Source organism: Callithrix jacchus, chromosome 2 (genome assembly GCF_049354715.1).
Source record: "Callithrix jacchus isolate 240 chromosome 2, calJac240_pri, whole genome shotgun sequence".
Taxonomy (NCBI): Eukaryota; Metazoa; Chordata; class Mammalia; order Primates; family Cebidae; genus Callithrix; species Callithrix jacchus.
This window is the reverse complement of record NC_133503.1, coordinates 13,351,605-13,369,190: the sequence shown is the minus strand read 5'-3', so window position 1 is coordinate 13,369,190 and position 17,586 is coordinate 13,351,605. Positions and strand designations below refer to the sequence as shown.

The following is a 17,586-nucleotide window of genomic DNA, read 5'->3' as shown; positions in this document are numbered from 1 at the left end:
CCCCCCACCTGCCCCTTCCAGATAAAAGCTAGAAGAAATTGGGTTGTGAGTCTCCTTTGGAAAGGTAGCCCTTGGGGAGTCAGAGCTGCGATGTGGGGTAAGAATAATTCATTGAGAGATTTTTTTTTTTTTTTGGTACCAAATTTCTTTATTTGAAGGAATCGTACAAAGAACTTAAGTGGATGTTTTGGTAAAACTTATAGAAAGGTAAAGGAAGCCCCAATATGCATGCACTGCCTAGGTGACCAGGGAAGTCACCCTGTGGCTATGGGGAAATTAGCCCAAGGCTTAGCTTTCATTATCACTGTCTCCCAGGGATGTGCTTGTCAAAGAGATATTCTGCCAAGCCAGATTGGGTGCTCCCATCTTGCACAAGTTGGTCACATGGTCACCCAATTCTTTGATGGATTTCACCTGCTCATTCAGGTAATGCATCTCAATGAAGTCACACAAATGGGGGTCATTTTTGTCAGGGGCCGGTTTGTGCTGTTCCAATATTCACATTTCTTCCAAATGTAATGCACACCTATCGCATTCAGCCCCCTTTCCCAGTTATCATGGTCTGGTTTCTTGATATCCTGAAGGAAGATGCGGCCACCGAGTTGGTTCTGCAGCTTCATCAGTTTCTCGGCATGTTCCCTCTCCTCATGAGATTAGTGAAGAAAGTACTTGGCAAAGTTCTTCAAAGCCACATCATCGCAACCAAAGTAGTAAGACATGGACATGTAAACATAGGAGGCGTAGAGCTCCAGGTTGATCTGGCAGTTGATGGCGGCCTCTGAATCCTGGTGGTAGTTCTGGCGCACCTGCGAAGGTGATACAGTTGTCATGGCTGCTCAGGAGAGGCAGTGGTGGCGGTGGCTGTGTGGCGCTAGAGAGGTGGCGGGGGCCTTGGAGCAGTCCGAGGGCGCGGTGTGGAGGTGACAGAGGGCTGGCTGTGGGCAGCCGGCCGGGGTGGGGGACAAGCGCCGGGTTCCGTCCAAGCACTGTTGAAGCAGGAAACCGTGGCGACTCTGGGTGAAGAACGTCTCGAGAGATCTTTAGCTTATTCAGGTAGAGGAGCTTTAGGGAGCTTCAGGCATGGTGGCTCAATCCTGTAATCCCAGCACTTTGGGAGGCCAAGGAGGGTGGGTTACCTGAGGTCAAGAGTTTGAGACCAGCCTGACCAACATCAAGAAACCCTGTCTCTACTAAAAATATAAAATTAGGCATGGTGGTGGGCGCCTGTAATCCTAGCTACTCGTGAGGCTGAGGCAGGAGAATTGCTTGAACCTGGGAGTCAGAGGTTGCAGTGGGCTGCGATTGTGCCACCGCACTCCAGCCTGGGCAACAAGAATGAAACTCTGTCTCAAAAAAAAAAAAAGAATAGCTCCAGGGAGAGGAGCCTGTTTTGTGGGAAAACAGTGGGAGAACTGAGGAGAAGATGTGGAGGTCACTTAAGAATCCAGGAGGAGAAAGATTCCTGAGTTACATAAATACCAACCAAGCTAAGGGTGCTTCACAAGAGCATAAGAGCAGCTCGGGGACTTTGCATCAATATGGATACCTGTGTACAACCAGGCAGCCTAGTGTGCTGGGTTGAGTCACAGCCTTAGAATCTGTGGGAGTTTGAAACCATACTCCCCAAAGCCTTTGACACTTTTTGAGAGGTGAGGTCTAGCTTGTCTCCTGTTGAATATGGGCTTTATGATGCTTGACGAATAGAAGATAGTAGAAAGGATGCCATGCTAGTTTGTGGGCCCAGATTTTCAGGAAACTGACAGTTCCCATTTCATCTCTTCCTGTACCTGGGGTTACACTTGGAATTCACTCACCATTCTGTGAACAGCCCAGCAGCCAAAGGAAAAGGCTGTGTGTAGGTGTTCCTGCCAGCAGCCCTTGCTGAGGTCCCAGCCAACATCCGAATTGGCTGCCAGACTCAGTCCAGACAGGAGTCAGATGATTCCAACCTTCCCTGCTTTTCAGTTTTCCCAGCTGAGGTCCAAGCATTAGGGAGCAGAGACAGGCCATCTTTTCTGTGCACTTGCCAAATTTCTGACCATGGAGCCCATGAGCATATTAAGATGGTGGTTGTTTACACCACTCACTCTGGAGGGGTTTGTTATGTCACCATAGCAACTGGAACAGGGCCTTGGAGTCAAAAGACTCCAAATGTTTGGACATTTCAGTTTTTAAAGATTTGTAAGTTATATAAACATACACTAATTATTCTATGTTATACACATTTAAAATGTAACAGATGAGTTGATGAAATGTTTTAAAATATTTTATTGATTAACAGTGCTAAATACCTTTTGCTTTAAAAAAGAAAAGGTTTAGGGGCCGGGCGCGGTGGCTCAAGCCTGTAATCCCAGCATTTTGGGAGGCCGAGGCGGGTGGATCACGAGGTCAAGAGATCGAGACCATCCAGGTCAACATGGTGAAACCCCGTCTCTACTAAAGATACAAAAAATTAGCTGGGCATGGTGGCGCGTGCCTGTAATCCCAGCTACTCAGGAGGCTGAGGCAGGAGAATTGCCTGAACCCAGGAGGCGGAGGTTGCGGTGAGCCGAGATTGTGCCATTGCACTCCAGCCTGGGAAACGAGCGAAACCCCGCCTCAAAAAAAAAAAAAAAGAAAAGGTTTAGTGAGGGAAAAATATATATATATATATAATATATATATTATATATATATATATATTTTTTTGAGACAGAGTTTTGCTCTTGTGCTCAGGCTGGAGTATAACCGCACAATCTTGGCTTACCACAACCTCCACTTCCTGGGTTCAAGTGATTCTCCTGCCTCAGCATTCCCCAAGTGTCTGGGATTATAGGGGTGCACCATCACACCCAGCTTATTTTGCATTTTCAGTAGAGACACAGTTTCTCCATGTTGGTTAGGCTAGTCTTGAACTCCCAACCTCAGGTGATCCATCTGCCTCAGCCTCCCAAAGTGCTGGAATTACAGGTATGAGGCACTGTGCCAGACCGAGAAACATTTTTTTAAATCATGGCTCAACATTTTCTGAAGTTCTAGTTGAAAGTTCAGTTTATTCTGATACTTAATGACCTTCATAACTGCCAGGAGTACCTCTCAAAAACAGGCAAATCCAAGGGGATTAGGTGCCTTTGCAGTTACTTTTTTAACAGATCCAAACCTGCTGAAAACCTTCATCTGGAAGACATGAACAGGTCAGAGAATGATTTCCCAGCACAGAAAATAGCGTTCTCATGAGGACACGCATTGTCTGGGAGCACAAAACCTGAAGTGCATGAGCTGCAGTGCTTGGTGATGGGCTGGAGGTGATGGGCAGAGAGGTTTGCCTCTCTTCCCTCAGGATACTGATCGTATTCCAGGGGAATCACGACATTAGGATCCTAAGAAGGGCACCAATGCCACTTACAGTGTTTCTGCCTACACTTGATGCGATACTGTATTTTGTCTTAAAAGGTTAGACTTTATTTCTCCTGTACAACGACAGTGGATATTTTTTGTGCACACCCCCACCCTGACAGGCTCAGCTGTGAAGAGTTCGTGCCAGTGAGCCCCCTGCCGGCTGGGACAGCCCAGGGCTCAGGCTTCTCAGCAGCACCTCCCACTGGCCGGGCCCAGGGCAAGTTGGACAGAGCTGAGACCAGCTCAGGCCACAGGCAGGGAGGCCTCTGCCTGGCCTGATAAGCAGTGCAGAGCAGTGCTTTTCAGAGTCTGGCACTGCTGGGCATTGTCTATTAATGTTGAATAATTGTTTTAAGATTATTTTCAATAAGGCCTTGCCGTTTTTAACTTGCGCTGTGGCCATGAGCTCTGCCAGAAGTGACTTGTTGGTGTTACCTCCTGAGTTATAAAAGTTTGTTTGTTTGTTTGTTTGTTTCAGATTACTGAGAGTCTTCAGTTACTAGGTAAGTTACCCCATCCTTGTAACTCCAGGTGACACTGACTGGGCTTTATGGGATCAGAGGAATGTGAGGCCAGGTGCAGTGGCTGGCTCATACCTGTAATCCCAGTACTTTGGGAGGCTGAGGCAGGCGGATCACGAGGTCAGAAGATCAAGATTATCCTGGCCAACATGGTAAAATTCCGTCTCTACTAAAAATACAAAAATTAGCTGAGCGTGGTGGTGCATGCCTGTAGTCCAGCTACTTGGGAGGGTGAGGCAGGAGAATTGCTTGAACCTGAGAGGCGGAGGTTACAGTGAACCGAGATTGCGCCACTGTATTCCAGCCTCGATAACAGAGTGAGACTCTGTCTCAAAACAAACAAACAAACAAAGGAATGTGTGCTTGGATGATGGGGTGTGGTGGCGAAGGAGCAAAAGGTTTCTTCTCACACATAGACATCATGAGGTTTTCCTTGAGGTCTTTAGAGCCTTCTCTTGTGATGGGATGAAATTCTGAGATCCTAGAAAGGATTTACGAAACAAGTTATCAGTGCAGATTCACCAATTCACCCCTAGGTGTGTGTGGGATTTGGATGGAAGGGAGAAACAGGCACTGAAGATTTGTGGTCAGGACAGGGCAGAGAAATAATGAAAAGAGTTGAAAACTCACCAAAGGATCAATAAACCCAGGGCATTTAGAGAAGACTCGTAGTGTGCAAAGGAGCCCGGAACCCTGGGGAAACTTGGAGGAAAATATACTTAATTTGATTCAGTAAGGTAGACCCAGTGAAGGGATTGGGTGGTGCAGGTGGAGTAGCCTCTGTCCCTGAGGTCACATCAAACTTAGCGAGGCAGCTTCACCTGGTGAGAGACATGGCTTCAGCTCCTGGCTTCTGCTGCTGTTTGCTGACACGATCTTGTAGTTCAATTTTAATTTTTTAAACAAGGTGTGGGAGAAGGCAGCCTAGTACAATGCTGAATATTATGGGTTCTGGAGTGAAAATTTTTGTCAGGGTTTAAATTTTGGCTTCACTGTCTAGCCTTTTCACCCCAGGCAACTTATTTCCCACATAAAGTGAGTGCTAAGTATGGAGCTGATGTACATGCATCACTGAGAATGGGTTTAGCACATAGTATACAATGAGACGCCACCTTACATTAGCTGTATTACTTCATAAAGGATAAGCTATAATTAAAGTTACAGAGGAAGAAAAGTGGCCCTTTTCCCAACATTTAAAACATACATGTAAAAATAAATGCAGCAGTTACAAGTCTTACTCTACAACCTCAGATGAGCAGAAATATAACTTTATTTTACTTCTATAATTTCAAGCTCTTTTTCTGCCCATGTGAGAAAATTTAACTCCTGAGTCTTCTGGCTTCCTTCCTTTTCCCTAAGGTTGTGTCAAGTCCAAAGCATTGAGGGGAGGGAGGAGGCCTCTAGTCCTCTATCAAAAATATTTTGGATTTTTGTAGCCATTTATCTTTCTCTGTGGTGAGACTAGGCCCTCCAGGACCCTGTGTTTTGGCCCCGCCATCCGAATCAGCTGCCTGGGTTCCTGTCTGCAGTGGGCCGCATGGGCCTACAGAAGAACAGAGGCTGCTCAGGGCTGAGCTGTTTGCTGCCCAGAACCAAGGCTAGGATGAGGAGCTCAGACTCTTCCAGTGGAAGCAGTGCTAGGACTGAGACAGCCGCCCCTGAAGAGGGGACATTGACGTCAGTTGATCTGCCTGGGAAGGTGTTGTAGAGATGAACTTGTGTCATCGAATCTTCCATACAAGCCATAAAGAAAGCTAATCCTGATGTCCTGGTGAGAAGGGACCAGACTCAAGGAATGTTTCATGTAACAGGATGGTCACAGCCTGCACTGGGGCATGAGCCAGGCCAGGCCTAAGTGCTGCCCCTGCACTCACTGACCTCATCCTCTTAATTACTCTGTGGAACAGACACTGTTGCCCCAGTTTGAATCCTGCTGCTTTGGGAAGTTGCTCTTAACAGAGCTATGAAACTGTGATGCTATTTCAAACCTATGAGGGCCTAATTCCACAGACTGACCACAGGGGCTGTTTCACATGACAGCAGGACTTGGCCTGGGGTTGCAGAGATTCACCAAGGAACATCCAGCAGGAGATGGCCATTGTGAAACCTGTCTCATCTTGCCTCCTGGCTGAAAGTGGGATGCAGGGCTTAGATTGCCAAGCTTGGGAATTACTTGCTGCTCTGCAGTTCACATTCTGGAGAATGTTCAGGAATATTCAGAAAGTTCTGAGAATCAGGGCCCTCACGTATATCAGAACACAAAAGCATTCTAGTTAGGACCTCGTGATACTGAAGCTAGAATAAGCAACCCAATGGATAGACTATGAAAGAGAATTCAGATATAGACGTATGTTTAAGAATTTATGATCAAGGTGGCATTTTCAAACAGTAGGGAAGGAGCCCAACAGCAAATGGTCTAGGGATTCCTGGCCCTCCACCCAAGATGCTACACAGCCTTTTAACACCACCTCCAAAGTAAAGTTCATGGACTAAGAAACTATAGAGTTATGCATAAAAACAAAGCCATAAAAATATTTTCATAATCTTAGCCTTCCTAAGCAATAAACAAAAACCAGAAATGATAATGTTAAAGATCAAGCCTCATGAAAATTCAGATAGGGAAGGGAATGGAAGGACCTGGCCACAGGAGAACTTGGTGTTCTATGTTGTTTGAATCTCACACAATGAGAGCTTAGGGGATAATGTGATTTAAAACATTGAAAAATATATTGAAAATGGTGGGTAGTCAGCTTTGTACTATGGCTTTTAAATCCCTCAGTAAGTTCTGGGCTCCCCTTATTGGGTGAATAAAAGCGATGCTTCCTCCAGCGCTCAGTGTCTGCCTGTGAAAATGCCCCAGGGTTGCTGAGAACCCAGTTGGGAGGCCACCTGCAATCCTGTGATGATTATTCCAGAAGGAAGTGGGTACTCTGAGGCAGCTTCCTGGAGGTGGTGGGATCTTATATCTTTCTTCCAAAGTAGGATTTCAGCAGGTGATGTAGGGAAGTTTAAAGTTTTTCCCTGAAGGTTTGATAATCTGAGTCTATGAAACAAAAGTAAAACACACATTAACAGGATAAAACTGGCTTAAAAATTTTTATTACATGCACAAGAGTCAAAATATATAAAAAAAGAAATAGCCAGATGGGTGACACTTTTATAACTATCTTGAAATTATAGAAATAATGGGAGCCCAGAGCACAGTAAGACAGGTTAAGGGAAAGGGAGAGGAGAGACTTGGCTAGCAAAGGTCTTGTTCTGCAGGTGACATCTCACAGCTGGTGCTCTGTGGAGCCTGTGGTAAGCAAGTATTTCAGACCCTTAAAGGGGTCCGCCTCTCAGTTTGTCTTTTCTAGATCCAGACACAGGGACTGCAGAGGAAGGCTGTGTGCATCCACTGTCTACCCCATGGTCTCCTCTGAAGAGGCGGATCTCCCCAACTGAAGACCACATAGCAGGCCCACAGCTGCCTAAGATCCCCTGAACAGCCATCCCAAAATATGGCAAAGAAGCCTATTCTGAGGTTAAATATTATGGTTTCTTTCAGTGGGAGGCAAGGGTCTTCTGGACTCAGGAGGTGGATGTGCATTAGCTTCACATGTCCTAGGTGCTCTGCAGCTATGCTGGCCAGGCCACCCTGAGGTGAGTCTGCTCTGCACCAGTCTCACACCTTGCCTGGGGGACGGTAGTGGAGAAAGCAGTAAAAGCAGGTGTGAGGCAGGTGTGCAGATCAGTACAAGGGGCCTGGGCGATGGGCAAAAGGTGGCGAGAATGCTGGGAGCCATGGGTGACTGCGGGCATAGGCACCATGAGGGCCACTATGGGCTGCAGGATGTGGATGAGGGGACACAGTTTGCCCCAGAGACCAAATTGGTTTGTGGCAACACCACAGAATTTTTATTTTGTATTTTTAAATTTTTAAATTATTTTTGAGATAGGGTCTTACTCTTGCCCACACTCAAGTGTAGTGGTGTGATCTTGGCTCACTGCAACCTCGGCCTCCCAGGCTCAAGTGATTCTTCCACCTCAGCCTCCCAGGTAACTGGGACTACAGGCGAAAGCTACCACACCAACTAGTGTTTTTTTTTTGTAGAGGCAGGGTTTCACTATGTTGCCCAGGCTGGTCTCAAACTCCTGGGCTCAAGTGATCCACCCCCCTCAGCCTCCTGAAGTGCTGGGATTACAGTTGTGAGCCACCAGCACCACAAGATTAAGCAGACATGATCAAGCCAGGGCCCAGAGAGGTGACTTAGGGCAGGGCTGACTTTTCAGTCCTTACCACCTTCCTTAGGGAAGCCAGGCACCCTTCACAGCTGTGTTCTCACCCACCTGTGCCATCTTGCCTTGTCACACTGTGGACAAGATCAACCTCAAGACAGTACCCTGGACTCTCACTGGACCCTGGATTCAGGCTTACAGCACACAAACCAAACTGATCCCTAGAAAGGGTCACCTGTCACTGCCTAGCAGCATTCTGGTCAGTTTGCAACCTCAAAGTGACATAAGCAGGGAAGCAATTCAGAGCAACGTTTATTTATTTATCGAGACAGGTTCTCTGTCACCCAGGCTGGAGTTCAGTAGTGCAATCATGGTTCACTGCAAACTCCACCTCCTGGGCTTAAGCGCTCCTCCCACCTCAGCCTTCCAAATAGTTGAGACTACAAGCACCAGCCACCATGACTGACTAATTTTTTTTTTTAAGAGATGGGGTCTCATCACATTGCCCAGGCTGGTCTTGAACTCCCAGACTCAAGCAATCTGTCCATCTAGGCCTCCTCAAGTGCTGGCCTCTCATTCCCTGTCTGTGTACACCTCACGGCAAGGGCCAGCTTGTTTCCTCCTGGTCACTTCCAAATCTTGCTTTTTTTTTTTTTTTGAACCAACTCTCAGCTGAAATCTTGCTGCTTTTTAACTCACAGGTACGCAATGTGAGATAGGAGGGAAGGGAAGGCAGGGGACATCAGCTCTGGGTGTCATGGACTGTGAGTCAAGGAAGGGAATGGCCTGTCTGACTTGGGTTCGAAAGGGTCCCACTGGCCATTGCAGTTTGAAACCAGCCAGGCCAATTCTGCATTGTTCCTGGCTCTTCTAGGCATGAGAAGATTAGGCCCAGAGTCAGAAGGGGGCGGGGGTGAGGTGGGAAGAACTGGTCCTTTAGTGAGGGTGGGAGGCCAACAGGATTTCCTGGCATGTTGGAGGTGAAGGAAGAGGCACAGGTGACTGTGCTTTGGGCCACAGCAACCAGAAGCCAGTTGCCATTGCCTTTGATGAGAGAGAGTGTGTGGGGCATAGCCCAGAGTGGGGTGTGTTTAGGGTAGATCAGGAGGTATAAGTGGGCAAGCCAGCCTGAGGGTTGTGGGGAAGGCCTGGGCTGCAGGTGTAAGTGTGGGACCCACATCAGGTTGGTGGTGGGTCACGCACACTGGGCTGGCTCTCAGGTCCTTCCTTCTAGCTTCCCACTCCCAGGGGCTTTCTCCTTCCAGATTCTCAAGCTGGGTGAGGGGCGGGACAGAGCCCTTTCGTAGGGAAGCCGGGCACCCCTCACTGTCTAGGAAAGGGGAGTCCTTCTAACTTCTGGCAGCTTGTCTGCCCCTCCCATGGCCTCCCCAGGCCTAGCCTGGGCTGGGTTCTCACCCACCTGTGCCACCTTGCCTTGTCACCCAGAAGCACAGCCTAGGAGACCAAGCGGGCCCTCACTGTCCCTTTAAGAAGGGAATCAGCCACCTTGTGTTCACCACCTCTGTGGAAGGTGTGAGAGGAGAGAAGGAAGTGGCTGTTTGGCTGCTGACAACATGAAGACTTCCTGTGATGAGAACAGAGGCCCAGGTGCCCTGCAGCCCCCAGAACCTGGACTGGAAGGAGCCATGGGGCGCCAGACCCTGGCCCTGCCCTGGGTGCTGCTGACCCTATGTGTCACTGAGGGTGAGTGCCGGCACCAGAGAGGAGCAGGGACTGCAGGGAGGGTAATGTGGGGCAACAGCCCACTGACTGCTGCCTTTCTACAGGGACCCCGGAGGTGTGGGTACAAGTTCAGATGGAGGCCACTGAGCTCTCATCCTTCATTGTCCATTGTGGGTTCCTGGGATCTGGCTCCATCTCCCTGGTGACTGTGAGCTGGGGGGGGCCCGATGGTGCCGGGGGGACCAGGCTGGCTGTGTTGCACCCAGAACTTGGCACTCGGCAGTGGGCTCCTGCCCACCAGGCCCGCTGGGAAACCCAGAGCAGCATCTCTCTAGTCTTGGAAGAGCCTGGGGCTAGCAGCCCCTCTGCCAACACCACCTTCTGCTGCAAGTTTGCGTCCTTCCCCGAAGGCTCCTGGGAGGCCTGTGGGAGCCTCCCACCCAGCTCAGACCCAGGTGGGATCAGGGTGAGGGACCCAGGAGGGCAGGGAGGGGCTTGGGCACCAGCCACCCATTTGATTCTTGTCTCTGTGTCCAGGGCTCTCTGCCCCTATTCTGCGGGCAGACCTGGCTGGAATCTTGGGGGTCTCAGGAGTCCTCCTCTTTGGCTGTGGCTACCTTCTTCACCTGCTGTGCCGACAGAAGCACTGGTAAGAAACGGGCCCTGTCCATGTCCCTCTGACACTGGGCTGGCCACATGTCCTGCAGAGCTCTGACCATCCTTGCTCTCTCCCAGGCCTGTCCCTAGGTTCCAGCCGCCACACACCAGCCCCCAGGCATGGAGATCACGAGCATGGGTGAGGAGGGTGACTGCCTTGGGGACAAGGTGGTGGGGACAGGGGAACTGGGGCTGGGCCCAAGCTGTACAGAATCACTTAACTCTCCTTTCTTCTGCAGGCACCCAGCCAGGCCTCCCAGGATGCTCTCCATGTCCCTTGCACCACTATAAACACCAGCTTCTGCCCAGCTACTTTGGACACAGCTCACCCCCATGGGGGACCATCCTGGTGGGGATCAATCCCCACCCACACTGCACACCGGTCCCAGGCCCCTGCAGCCTGGGCCTCCACAGCCTTCCCTGCATGTGGCAGCTTTGTCTCCGTTGAGAATGGACTCTATGCTCAGGCAGGGGAGAGGCCGCCCCACACATGTCCTGGCCTCACTCTCTTCCCTGACACTCGGGGGCCCAGGGCCATGGAGGGAGGCTTAGGAGTTCTATGAGAGAGACCATGAGGCTGCTGGGCTTTCCCCCTCTCAGGCCTCCTGGGTGGCACCCCCTTACTTTATTCTTGGTCCTCCAATAAGTGTCCCACAGGTGCCTGGCCAGGCCTACCTGCTGCGGATGTGGTCTGTGTGCACGTGTGGGGGTATGGGCACAGGCATGTGTGTGAGTGACAGAACCCCATTCCAGTTGTTTCCTGCTGTGACACTTCCCCAACCCCTGTAACTAAGACAGAAAAACAGTTCCTCTGATGTGGGCCTCGGCTGTGCCTTTTCTTAGGGGATGAAGAGATTAGGGAGGCAGAAGCCAGGTGAGAACCAGAGTGGGTTGGGGCCTCCATGCAGGGCTGGGGTTGGCCCAGGGAGAGGGCAGAGTGTCACAATCTTAGATATCTCCCCTGCCTTCCCAGGGTGGCATAGGGCTGAGGGCTTCCTGAGCAACACCTATGGTTAGGGAGATCGGATTGGGGGGGCTCCCAGTAGGATGGCCCCTGCTCTAATCCCACCATGTCCTAGAACAGCAGCAAGGGTTCCTGGGGCTCCAGCCTGAGAGAAGTCCCTGTGGTCTGACCTGGCATCCCCCTGCCAGGGATGCACCCGTCAAAGGATGTCCAGGACACAATCCCTGCTATGGCCTGGACTGGGCCCTTGGATCTACTCCTTCCACAGCTGGCATCAGAGGCAGGGAGTGGAGAGTAGGGGACTCACTTGAAATCCCTCAGTCACTTCCCCCGGCTCATCTCAGGGCTGGCAGAGGCCTTCACAGACATGGGGGCCTCCCCACAAATGTTCCATCCAGAGCCGGCCCTTCTGCTGGTGGACCCCACAGCCTGGGCCTGATCAGGCCTTTGCCGAATGAGACAGCATGGGTGACAGGGCTGTGGGCTGCAAGACTCCAGGAACATGGCAGGCCCTAGGTGGCAGGACGTGTCATTCTGGAGCCAGACTGAGGCTGCTTCCCCAGCTGGGGTGAGTATTCCTGGGGAGGGAGGGCACCTGCCCCTCCCTGAAGACTGCACTGGAGACTGGCTCAGGGGTGGCCTGCCTGGAGGCTGTGTCCACCTGAACCACCCTACACAGCCCAATGCCCTGCCCCAGGCAGGCCCTGAAGTGGCCTTGCCAGGACCCAGCCCCATCCAGCCCCCAGCTCTTCCCTGTGCTGGGAAGAGGGTGGTTTCAGCTGGTCAGGCCTGCCTTCCTCAGCTGGTGGTCATCCTCCTCCTCCCAGAAGCCCTCAGCACTGGTCTAGGCAGCTCAGCAGTTTCTCCAGGGCTTGGGGCTCAAGGAAGAGAGGAAGGGGTGCTGCAGAGGTCCCTGAGGAGGGTCAGGAAGTCAGGGTTAAGGAGGAAGATGACAGGGGGAGGGGAGAGAGCACTCTGAACCTGGGATAGGGGTATAAACAGTGGGGCTTGTAAGGTCTCAGGGGAAGCCTGAGGGGGTTCCCCAGAAAGCTGGGTTTCTCTAAGATGAAGGGGGAGCTCTGAGGGGACCCCCCTCACCTCAGCCAGGGCCATTTGCCCATCGCAGTGGAGGAATCGTCCCTGGGCCTGAGCTCGGTTTCCATAAGCTTAGGAGGCTGCAGCCTAGCCTGGTCACTGTGGGACTCAAAGCCAAACACCTTGGGACCCAGAAAGTCTCCCTACAGCCAGCCTGTTCCGCACAGCCCAGCCTCAACAGTCAGAGCCAGCAACAGTGTCAAAGGAAGGACACCCTGAGAGTATGTGGTGCACTGTGCTGTGGTGTGTGGTTGGGCCTCAGACCCAGAGACCAGGGTGCTGTTGGCTCGGTATATGTGGAAATTGAGGCCAGAGGGAGCTGATGTGCTCCAGGGGAAGAGCTGAGACAGCCCAGCAGCAGCACCTGCCTCCTATCCAGCAGCCTCAGGTGTCCAGGAGAAGCCCCCAGCACCCATGACCCAATGTAAGGTTTCAGCTTTGAATGGACCTGGGTTTGAATCCTGGGGGTCCCTCCCTGGCTGTGTGGTGCCCACATGGCTCATGTTGAGCGTCGGGTACATGATAAGGGTGATGAGGCCTGCGGTGATGTGAAGATTGTAAACCAGGAGGCTCCCAACGACTAAGTAACTCTTCCTGGATAGTTTTGTCTTAAAACGAAGTCAGGAGGTGGGTATTCTCAGGAAGTCCATTTGACAGATGTGGAGCCTGAGGTGCAAAGCAGCACCTTAACCCACCTAAGGGCCCAGGGCTGAGAAGAAGAGAGGTTCTTGGTGAAGGAGAGCAGCAGGCAGGCCTGGACAAGTGTGTTCCTGGTGGGCGGAGGCACAGCTGTCTGATGAGGGTGCTCTGTGAGCAGCCTCATATCTATACCAGGCAGTATGGCTGACACTGCTCGGTGGGGGCGAGGCCAGATCATGCCTGAAAGGCCTGAGTGCCAGGGCCTAAGTCAAGGGAGAGATACACCACATTCATACATCACAAGGCTCACTGTTTTTTTTGTTGTTGTTGTTGGTGGTGGTGGTGGTGGTGGTGGTGGTGGTGTTTTGAGACAAAGTCTTGCTCTGTCACCCAAGCTGAAGTGCAGTGGTGGAATCTCGGCTCACTGCAGCTTCAACCTCCTGGGCTCAAGTGATGCTCCCACCTCAGCCTCTGAAGCAGCTGGGACCACAGGCATATGCCACCATACCTGGCTAATTTTTGTAATTTTCTTTCTTTTTTTTTTTTTTGATAGAGATGAGGTTTCACTATGTTATCCAGGCTGGTCTCAAACTATGGGCTCAAGTGATCCCCCTGCCATGGCCTCCCAAGGTGCTGGGATAACAGGCATGAGTCACTTACTGTGCCCAGCTAAGGCTCGCTGTTAACGGGTCAATATCCCCAAATTGATCTCTTTAAAATTATTTTTTTGAGACGGAGACTTTCACCCAGGCTGGAGTGCAGTGACATCATCTTGGCTCACTGCAACCTCCGCCTCCCGGGTTCAAGCGATTCTCCTGCCTCAGCCTCCCAAGTAGTTGGGACTACAGGCATGCACTCCCACACTCAGATAATTTTTGTATTCTTTAGTGATACTGGAGTTTTGCCAAGTTGTCCAGGCTGGTCTCAAACTTCTGGGCTCAAGTGATCCTCCAGCCTCAGTCTTCCAAAGTGCCGTGATTACAGGTGTGAGCCACCATGCCTGCCCAAAGGGAATCCTTACAGAAGAAGGAGTGGGCAGGGGCAGGAACACTGTAAGAGATGGTGTAGTGGCCAAGGCTACTACAACAAGTTGGCTGCTTCCTGTGATCCCACGGGGCGAGGGCTCAGTTCCACAAGACTGCCCCCGCATCAGATGCCAGTCGCAAGCTCACGTCGTGGCTGTGCTTCTGACACAGGGCTATAAAAATTGAGGTTCCCATGATCCCCTCCTTGGGTTCTATTAATTTTCTAGAGGGGCACCCAGAACTCAGGGAAACCCTTTACTCACATGTGCCCCTTTATTATAAAGGATATTATAGGGCTGGGAGACATGGCTCATGCCTGTAATCTCTGTGCTTTGCAAGGGCAAGCGGGGAGGTTCACTTGAGCACAGGAGTTTGAGACCAGCCTGGGCAACATAGCAAGACCTTGTCTCAAAAATAAAAATATGGGATATTACAAAGGAGAGAGATGAACAGCCAGATGTAAGAGATACATAGAGGGAGGCCTGGGGGGAGGGGTGCAGAGCTTCCGTGTCTTCTCCAGGCACCCCACTCTCTAGGAAGCTCCATGTGTTGTTGTCTTGAAGCCCTCTGCATGCCTTTTGGGTTTCTATAAGCTTCACTGTAAAAGCATGATTGGGCCAGGCACAGCGGCTCATGCCTGTAATCCCAGCTCATTTTGAGGCCAAGGCTGGAGAACCACTTGAGCCCTCAGGGTACGATCGAGACTGCAGTGAGCTGTGATTGTACCACTGTACTCCAGCCTGGGTGACAGAGAGAGACCCTGTCTCAAGAAAAGACGAAACAAAAAAACCTGGCTGATGTGGCGAAACCCCATCCCTACTGAAATGATTGCTGCCTGATCCCCACCCTTGGAAGATGCCTCCACGCCCTCCAGGCACATTGGGGCAGCACTGACTGCCTGGCACACGGCACTGGGTGACAAGGACCCCAAGTTACACCAGCCAGTGCCCAGTCCTCAAGCACCTCCCTGTGCAGAAGGAAGACAACACAGAAAAGGGAAGCGTGGTTGTCACAGAGGACTGCCAGCTGATGTCACTGAATGAGGAAGTGGTCAGCCACCAAGCCCCAGGCTCAGACCCGATGCCACAGTGGACGTTTAAGGGCCATGTGACCTCAGGCCAGGCTCAGAACCACCCTCAGGGCCTCCATTTCTTCTTATGCAAATTGAGGATCATAACAGAGACTCTGCCTACCTCCTGGGATTGTTGGGAGAGTTACAAGCTCTTTCAAAATGCACCTGCTGGCAGGGCGCTGTAATCCCAGCATTTTGGGAGGCCTAGGCGGGTGGATCACCTGAAGTCAGGTGATCCTGACCAAGCCTGGCCAACATGGCGAAACCTCGTCTCTGCTAAAACTATAAAAATTAGTCAGGCGGAGTGGCGGGTGCCTGTAGTCCCAACTACTCAGGACGCTGAGGCAGGAGAATCGCTTGGACCCTGAGGCAGAGATTGCAGTGAGCCGAGATGGCGCCACTGCACTGCAGCCTGGGCATGAGAGTGAGACTCCTCTCAAAACAAAACAAATTTTAAGTAAAGAAATAATTAAAAAGCATCTACCATTTCGTTCCATCAAGTATGGCCAGACGGGGCAGACATGGAAATGAGGGTCATGAGGGAGGCAGTGTATCCTCACAGATCCCCAGAAATGGGAGACACAGTAAGCCATGGAGGGCCACTCTGGAAAGCACCAGGGAACCTCAGGGGCAGAGCAAGCCAAGGGGAATCCTGGGTGAGACCCTTTGTTATGCTTTCCCTGGAAAAGGCAGGGTATGCAGGTTTAGGACTGGCTAGTTAGAACTCTGGGGAGTAGGGGCTGTCGTCACTGGTTGATGCATGGCCCAGGGAGATGAAGGCAGAGAAACATTGTCTCCTGGAGGGTGAGAGCCAGCTAGAAGAGCTGGTTCAGGGCTGGGCCCTGGATTAGTTGGTTTGCATATGAAAGGCACATTCCCAGAGGGGTCTTTTACTAGCTCCAAGAACTGGCTGGCCCTGGCAGGGGCAGTGTCTCTCTCTGGTCTTGGAGGTCTGAGATGCCAGAACATCAGCAATACAGAGGGTGTGACGGTGCCTCACACCTGTCATCTCAGCACTGAGGGAGGATGAGGCAGGAGGAGCCCTTCAGCCCAGGAGTTTGAGACCAGCCTAGACAACAGTGAGAGCCTCTCACTAGAAAAAAATAATAATTAAAAAAAAAAGCCATGTGTGGTGGTGTGGGGCTGTGGTCTCCACTACTCATGAGGCTGAGGTCAGCAAATCACTTGAGCCCAGGAGGTCCAGGCTGAGTGATGGTGATTGTGCCCCTGCACTTCAGCCTGGGTGAGGATCGTACCTTGAGGACAGTACAGCCTAATTCCAGAAGCTTCACAGCAAGTCTTCAAGTCAGGTGTTATCACTCTTCCACCTTCATTCTTCGTTTGTAAAGACCTTTTGGCTATTCTAGGTCTTCTGAATTACTGTAAGAATTTTACAGTTGGCTTGTGGACTCCACAAAGCCTACAGGATGTCGACTGGGATTGGAGGAAAGCAAGAACAGCGCGGGCAGGGCAGGGCAGGGATGGATGCAGCCAGTGAGGAAAGGAGGGTGGTTGTTGGGGTAATGTGGGGACATTTAAGCAATGGTTCTCAAAACGTGGTGCAGGGTCCTGGCCCCCTCCCTGCCCCTGCTCCCCACACATGGCTTCCCATGCCTCTCCCGTGGCCACTTGTGCTAAGGTGCTGCATTCAGGCTCCGCCCATGTTGGAATCATGCCCTCCTCCAGGCCCTCCTCCTCCTGGAAGCCCTGTCTGTGAGAGCCACAGCCCCAGGCTCAGTCCCAGGCCCTGTCACAGCTGTTGAGGAGGGAGGATGAACAAACCAGGGAGAACTCACACCATCCCAGAGCAGAAATCCTGACACAGAAAGGAATCTCCCATGGGGGTTCAGCTGGGTCCAGGGCCCAGAAAGTGACATCAATGTGCACCTTGCATCTAAGGAGACTGCACATGGTGGCTGGCCTGAAGCCACTGGGCAGCTTGTGCCCTCCAAAGCTACCCAGAGGCTGTTGTGTAAAAGTTTTATGTGGCCCCCACCTTGGATGGTCCAGTAAGCAGGTGACCTTCCAGCCACGTCCTCAGGCAGGGCAGGCCACCCTCTCGAGGCCCTGCCCAGGCAACCAGGGGGTCCCTTGTCCTCTCTTCAGCCCATCTTTCCAGTTGGGACCAGTTCAGCCCAAAGATCTCATGCCTCAGTTTCTCTGTGGGTTGAATGGAGATAATGTGTCACCTCAGAATGTTGTGAAGCAGAGAATGAAGTGTTTAGGGTCTAGTTCAGATGGAGGGGGTTCCCTGAGCACGAGGAACCTGTTTCCTCAGGCCTGTGAAGGGAGGGAGGGCGGGGTGGTCTGGCTGGCCCCGGGAAGCACAGAAGTG

At 51.5% G+C, this 17,586-nt stretch overlaps 1 protein-coding gene across 2 annotated transcripts; it reads left to right on the top strand.

Annotated features, from left to right (window-relative positions):
- Window positions 1-9,655: 9,655 nt before the first annotated feature.
- PVRIG (PVR related immunoglobulin domain containing) lies at window positions 9,656-11,278 on the top strand. Of its 2 annotated transcripts, none has more exons than XM_054248152.2 (5): window positions 9,656-9,820; window positions 9,904-10,254; window positions 10,391-10,448; window positions 10,535-10,595; window positions 10,696-11,278. In XM_054248152.2, exons 1-5 carry the CDS (start codon window positions 9,691-9,693, stop codon window positions 11,017-11,019), a joined length of 924 nt encoding a protein of 307 aa, XP_054104127.1. In that variant the 5' UTR covers window positions 9,656-9,690; the 3' UTR covers window positions 11,020-11,278. The 2 variants fall into 2 exon arrangements, with proteins under 2 accessions (XP_054104127.1, XP_003732227.3); XM_003732179.6 differs by having other exon boundaries at window positions 10,337-10,448.
- Window positions 11,279-17,586: the final 6,308 nt, after the last annotated feature.

Bases quoted from the DNA above. Each gene is read 5' to 3' on its own strand.
- PVRIG (XM_003732179.6), top strand. From the start codon at position 9,691: ATGAAGACTTCCTGTGATGAGAACAGAGGCCCAGGTGCCCTGCAGCCC. The intron at 9,821-9,903 runs GTGAGTGCCGGC...GCCTTTCTACAG, and splicing joins GACCCTATGTGTCACTGAGG to GGACCCCGGAGGTGTGGGTA. The intron at 10,596-10,695 runs GTGAGGAGGGTG...TTTCTTCTGCAG, and splicing joins CATGGAGATCACGAGCATGG to GCACCCAGCCAGGCCTCCCA.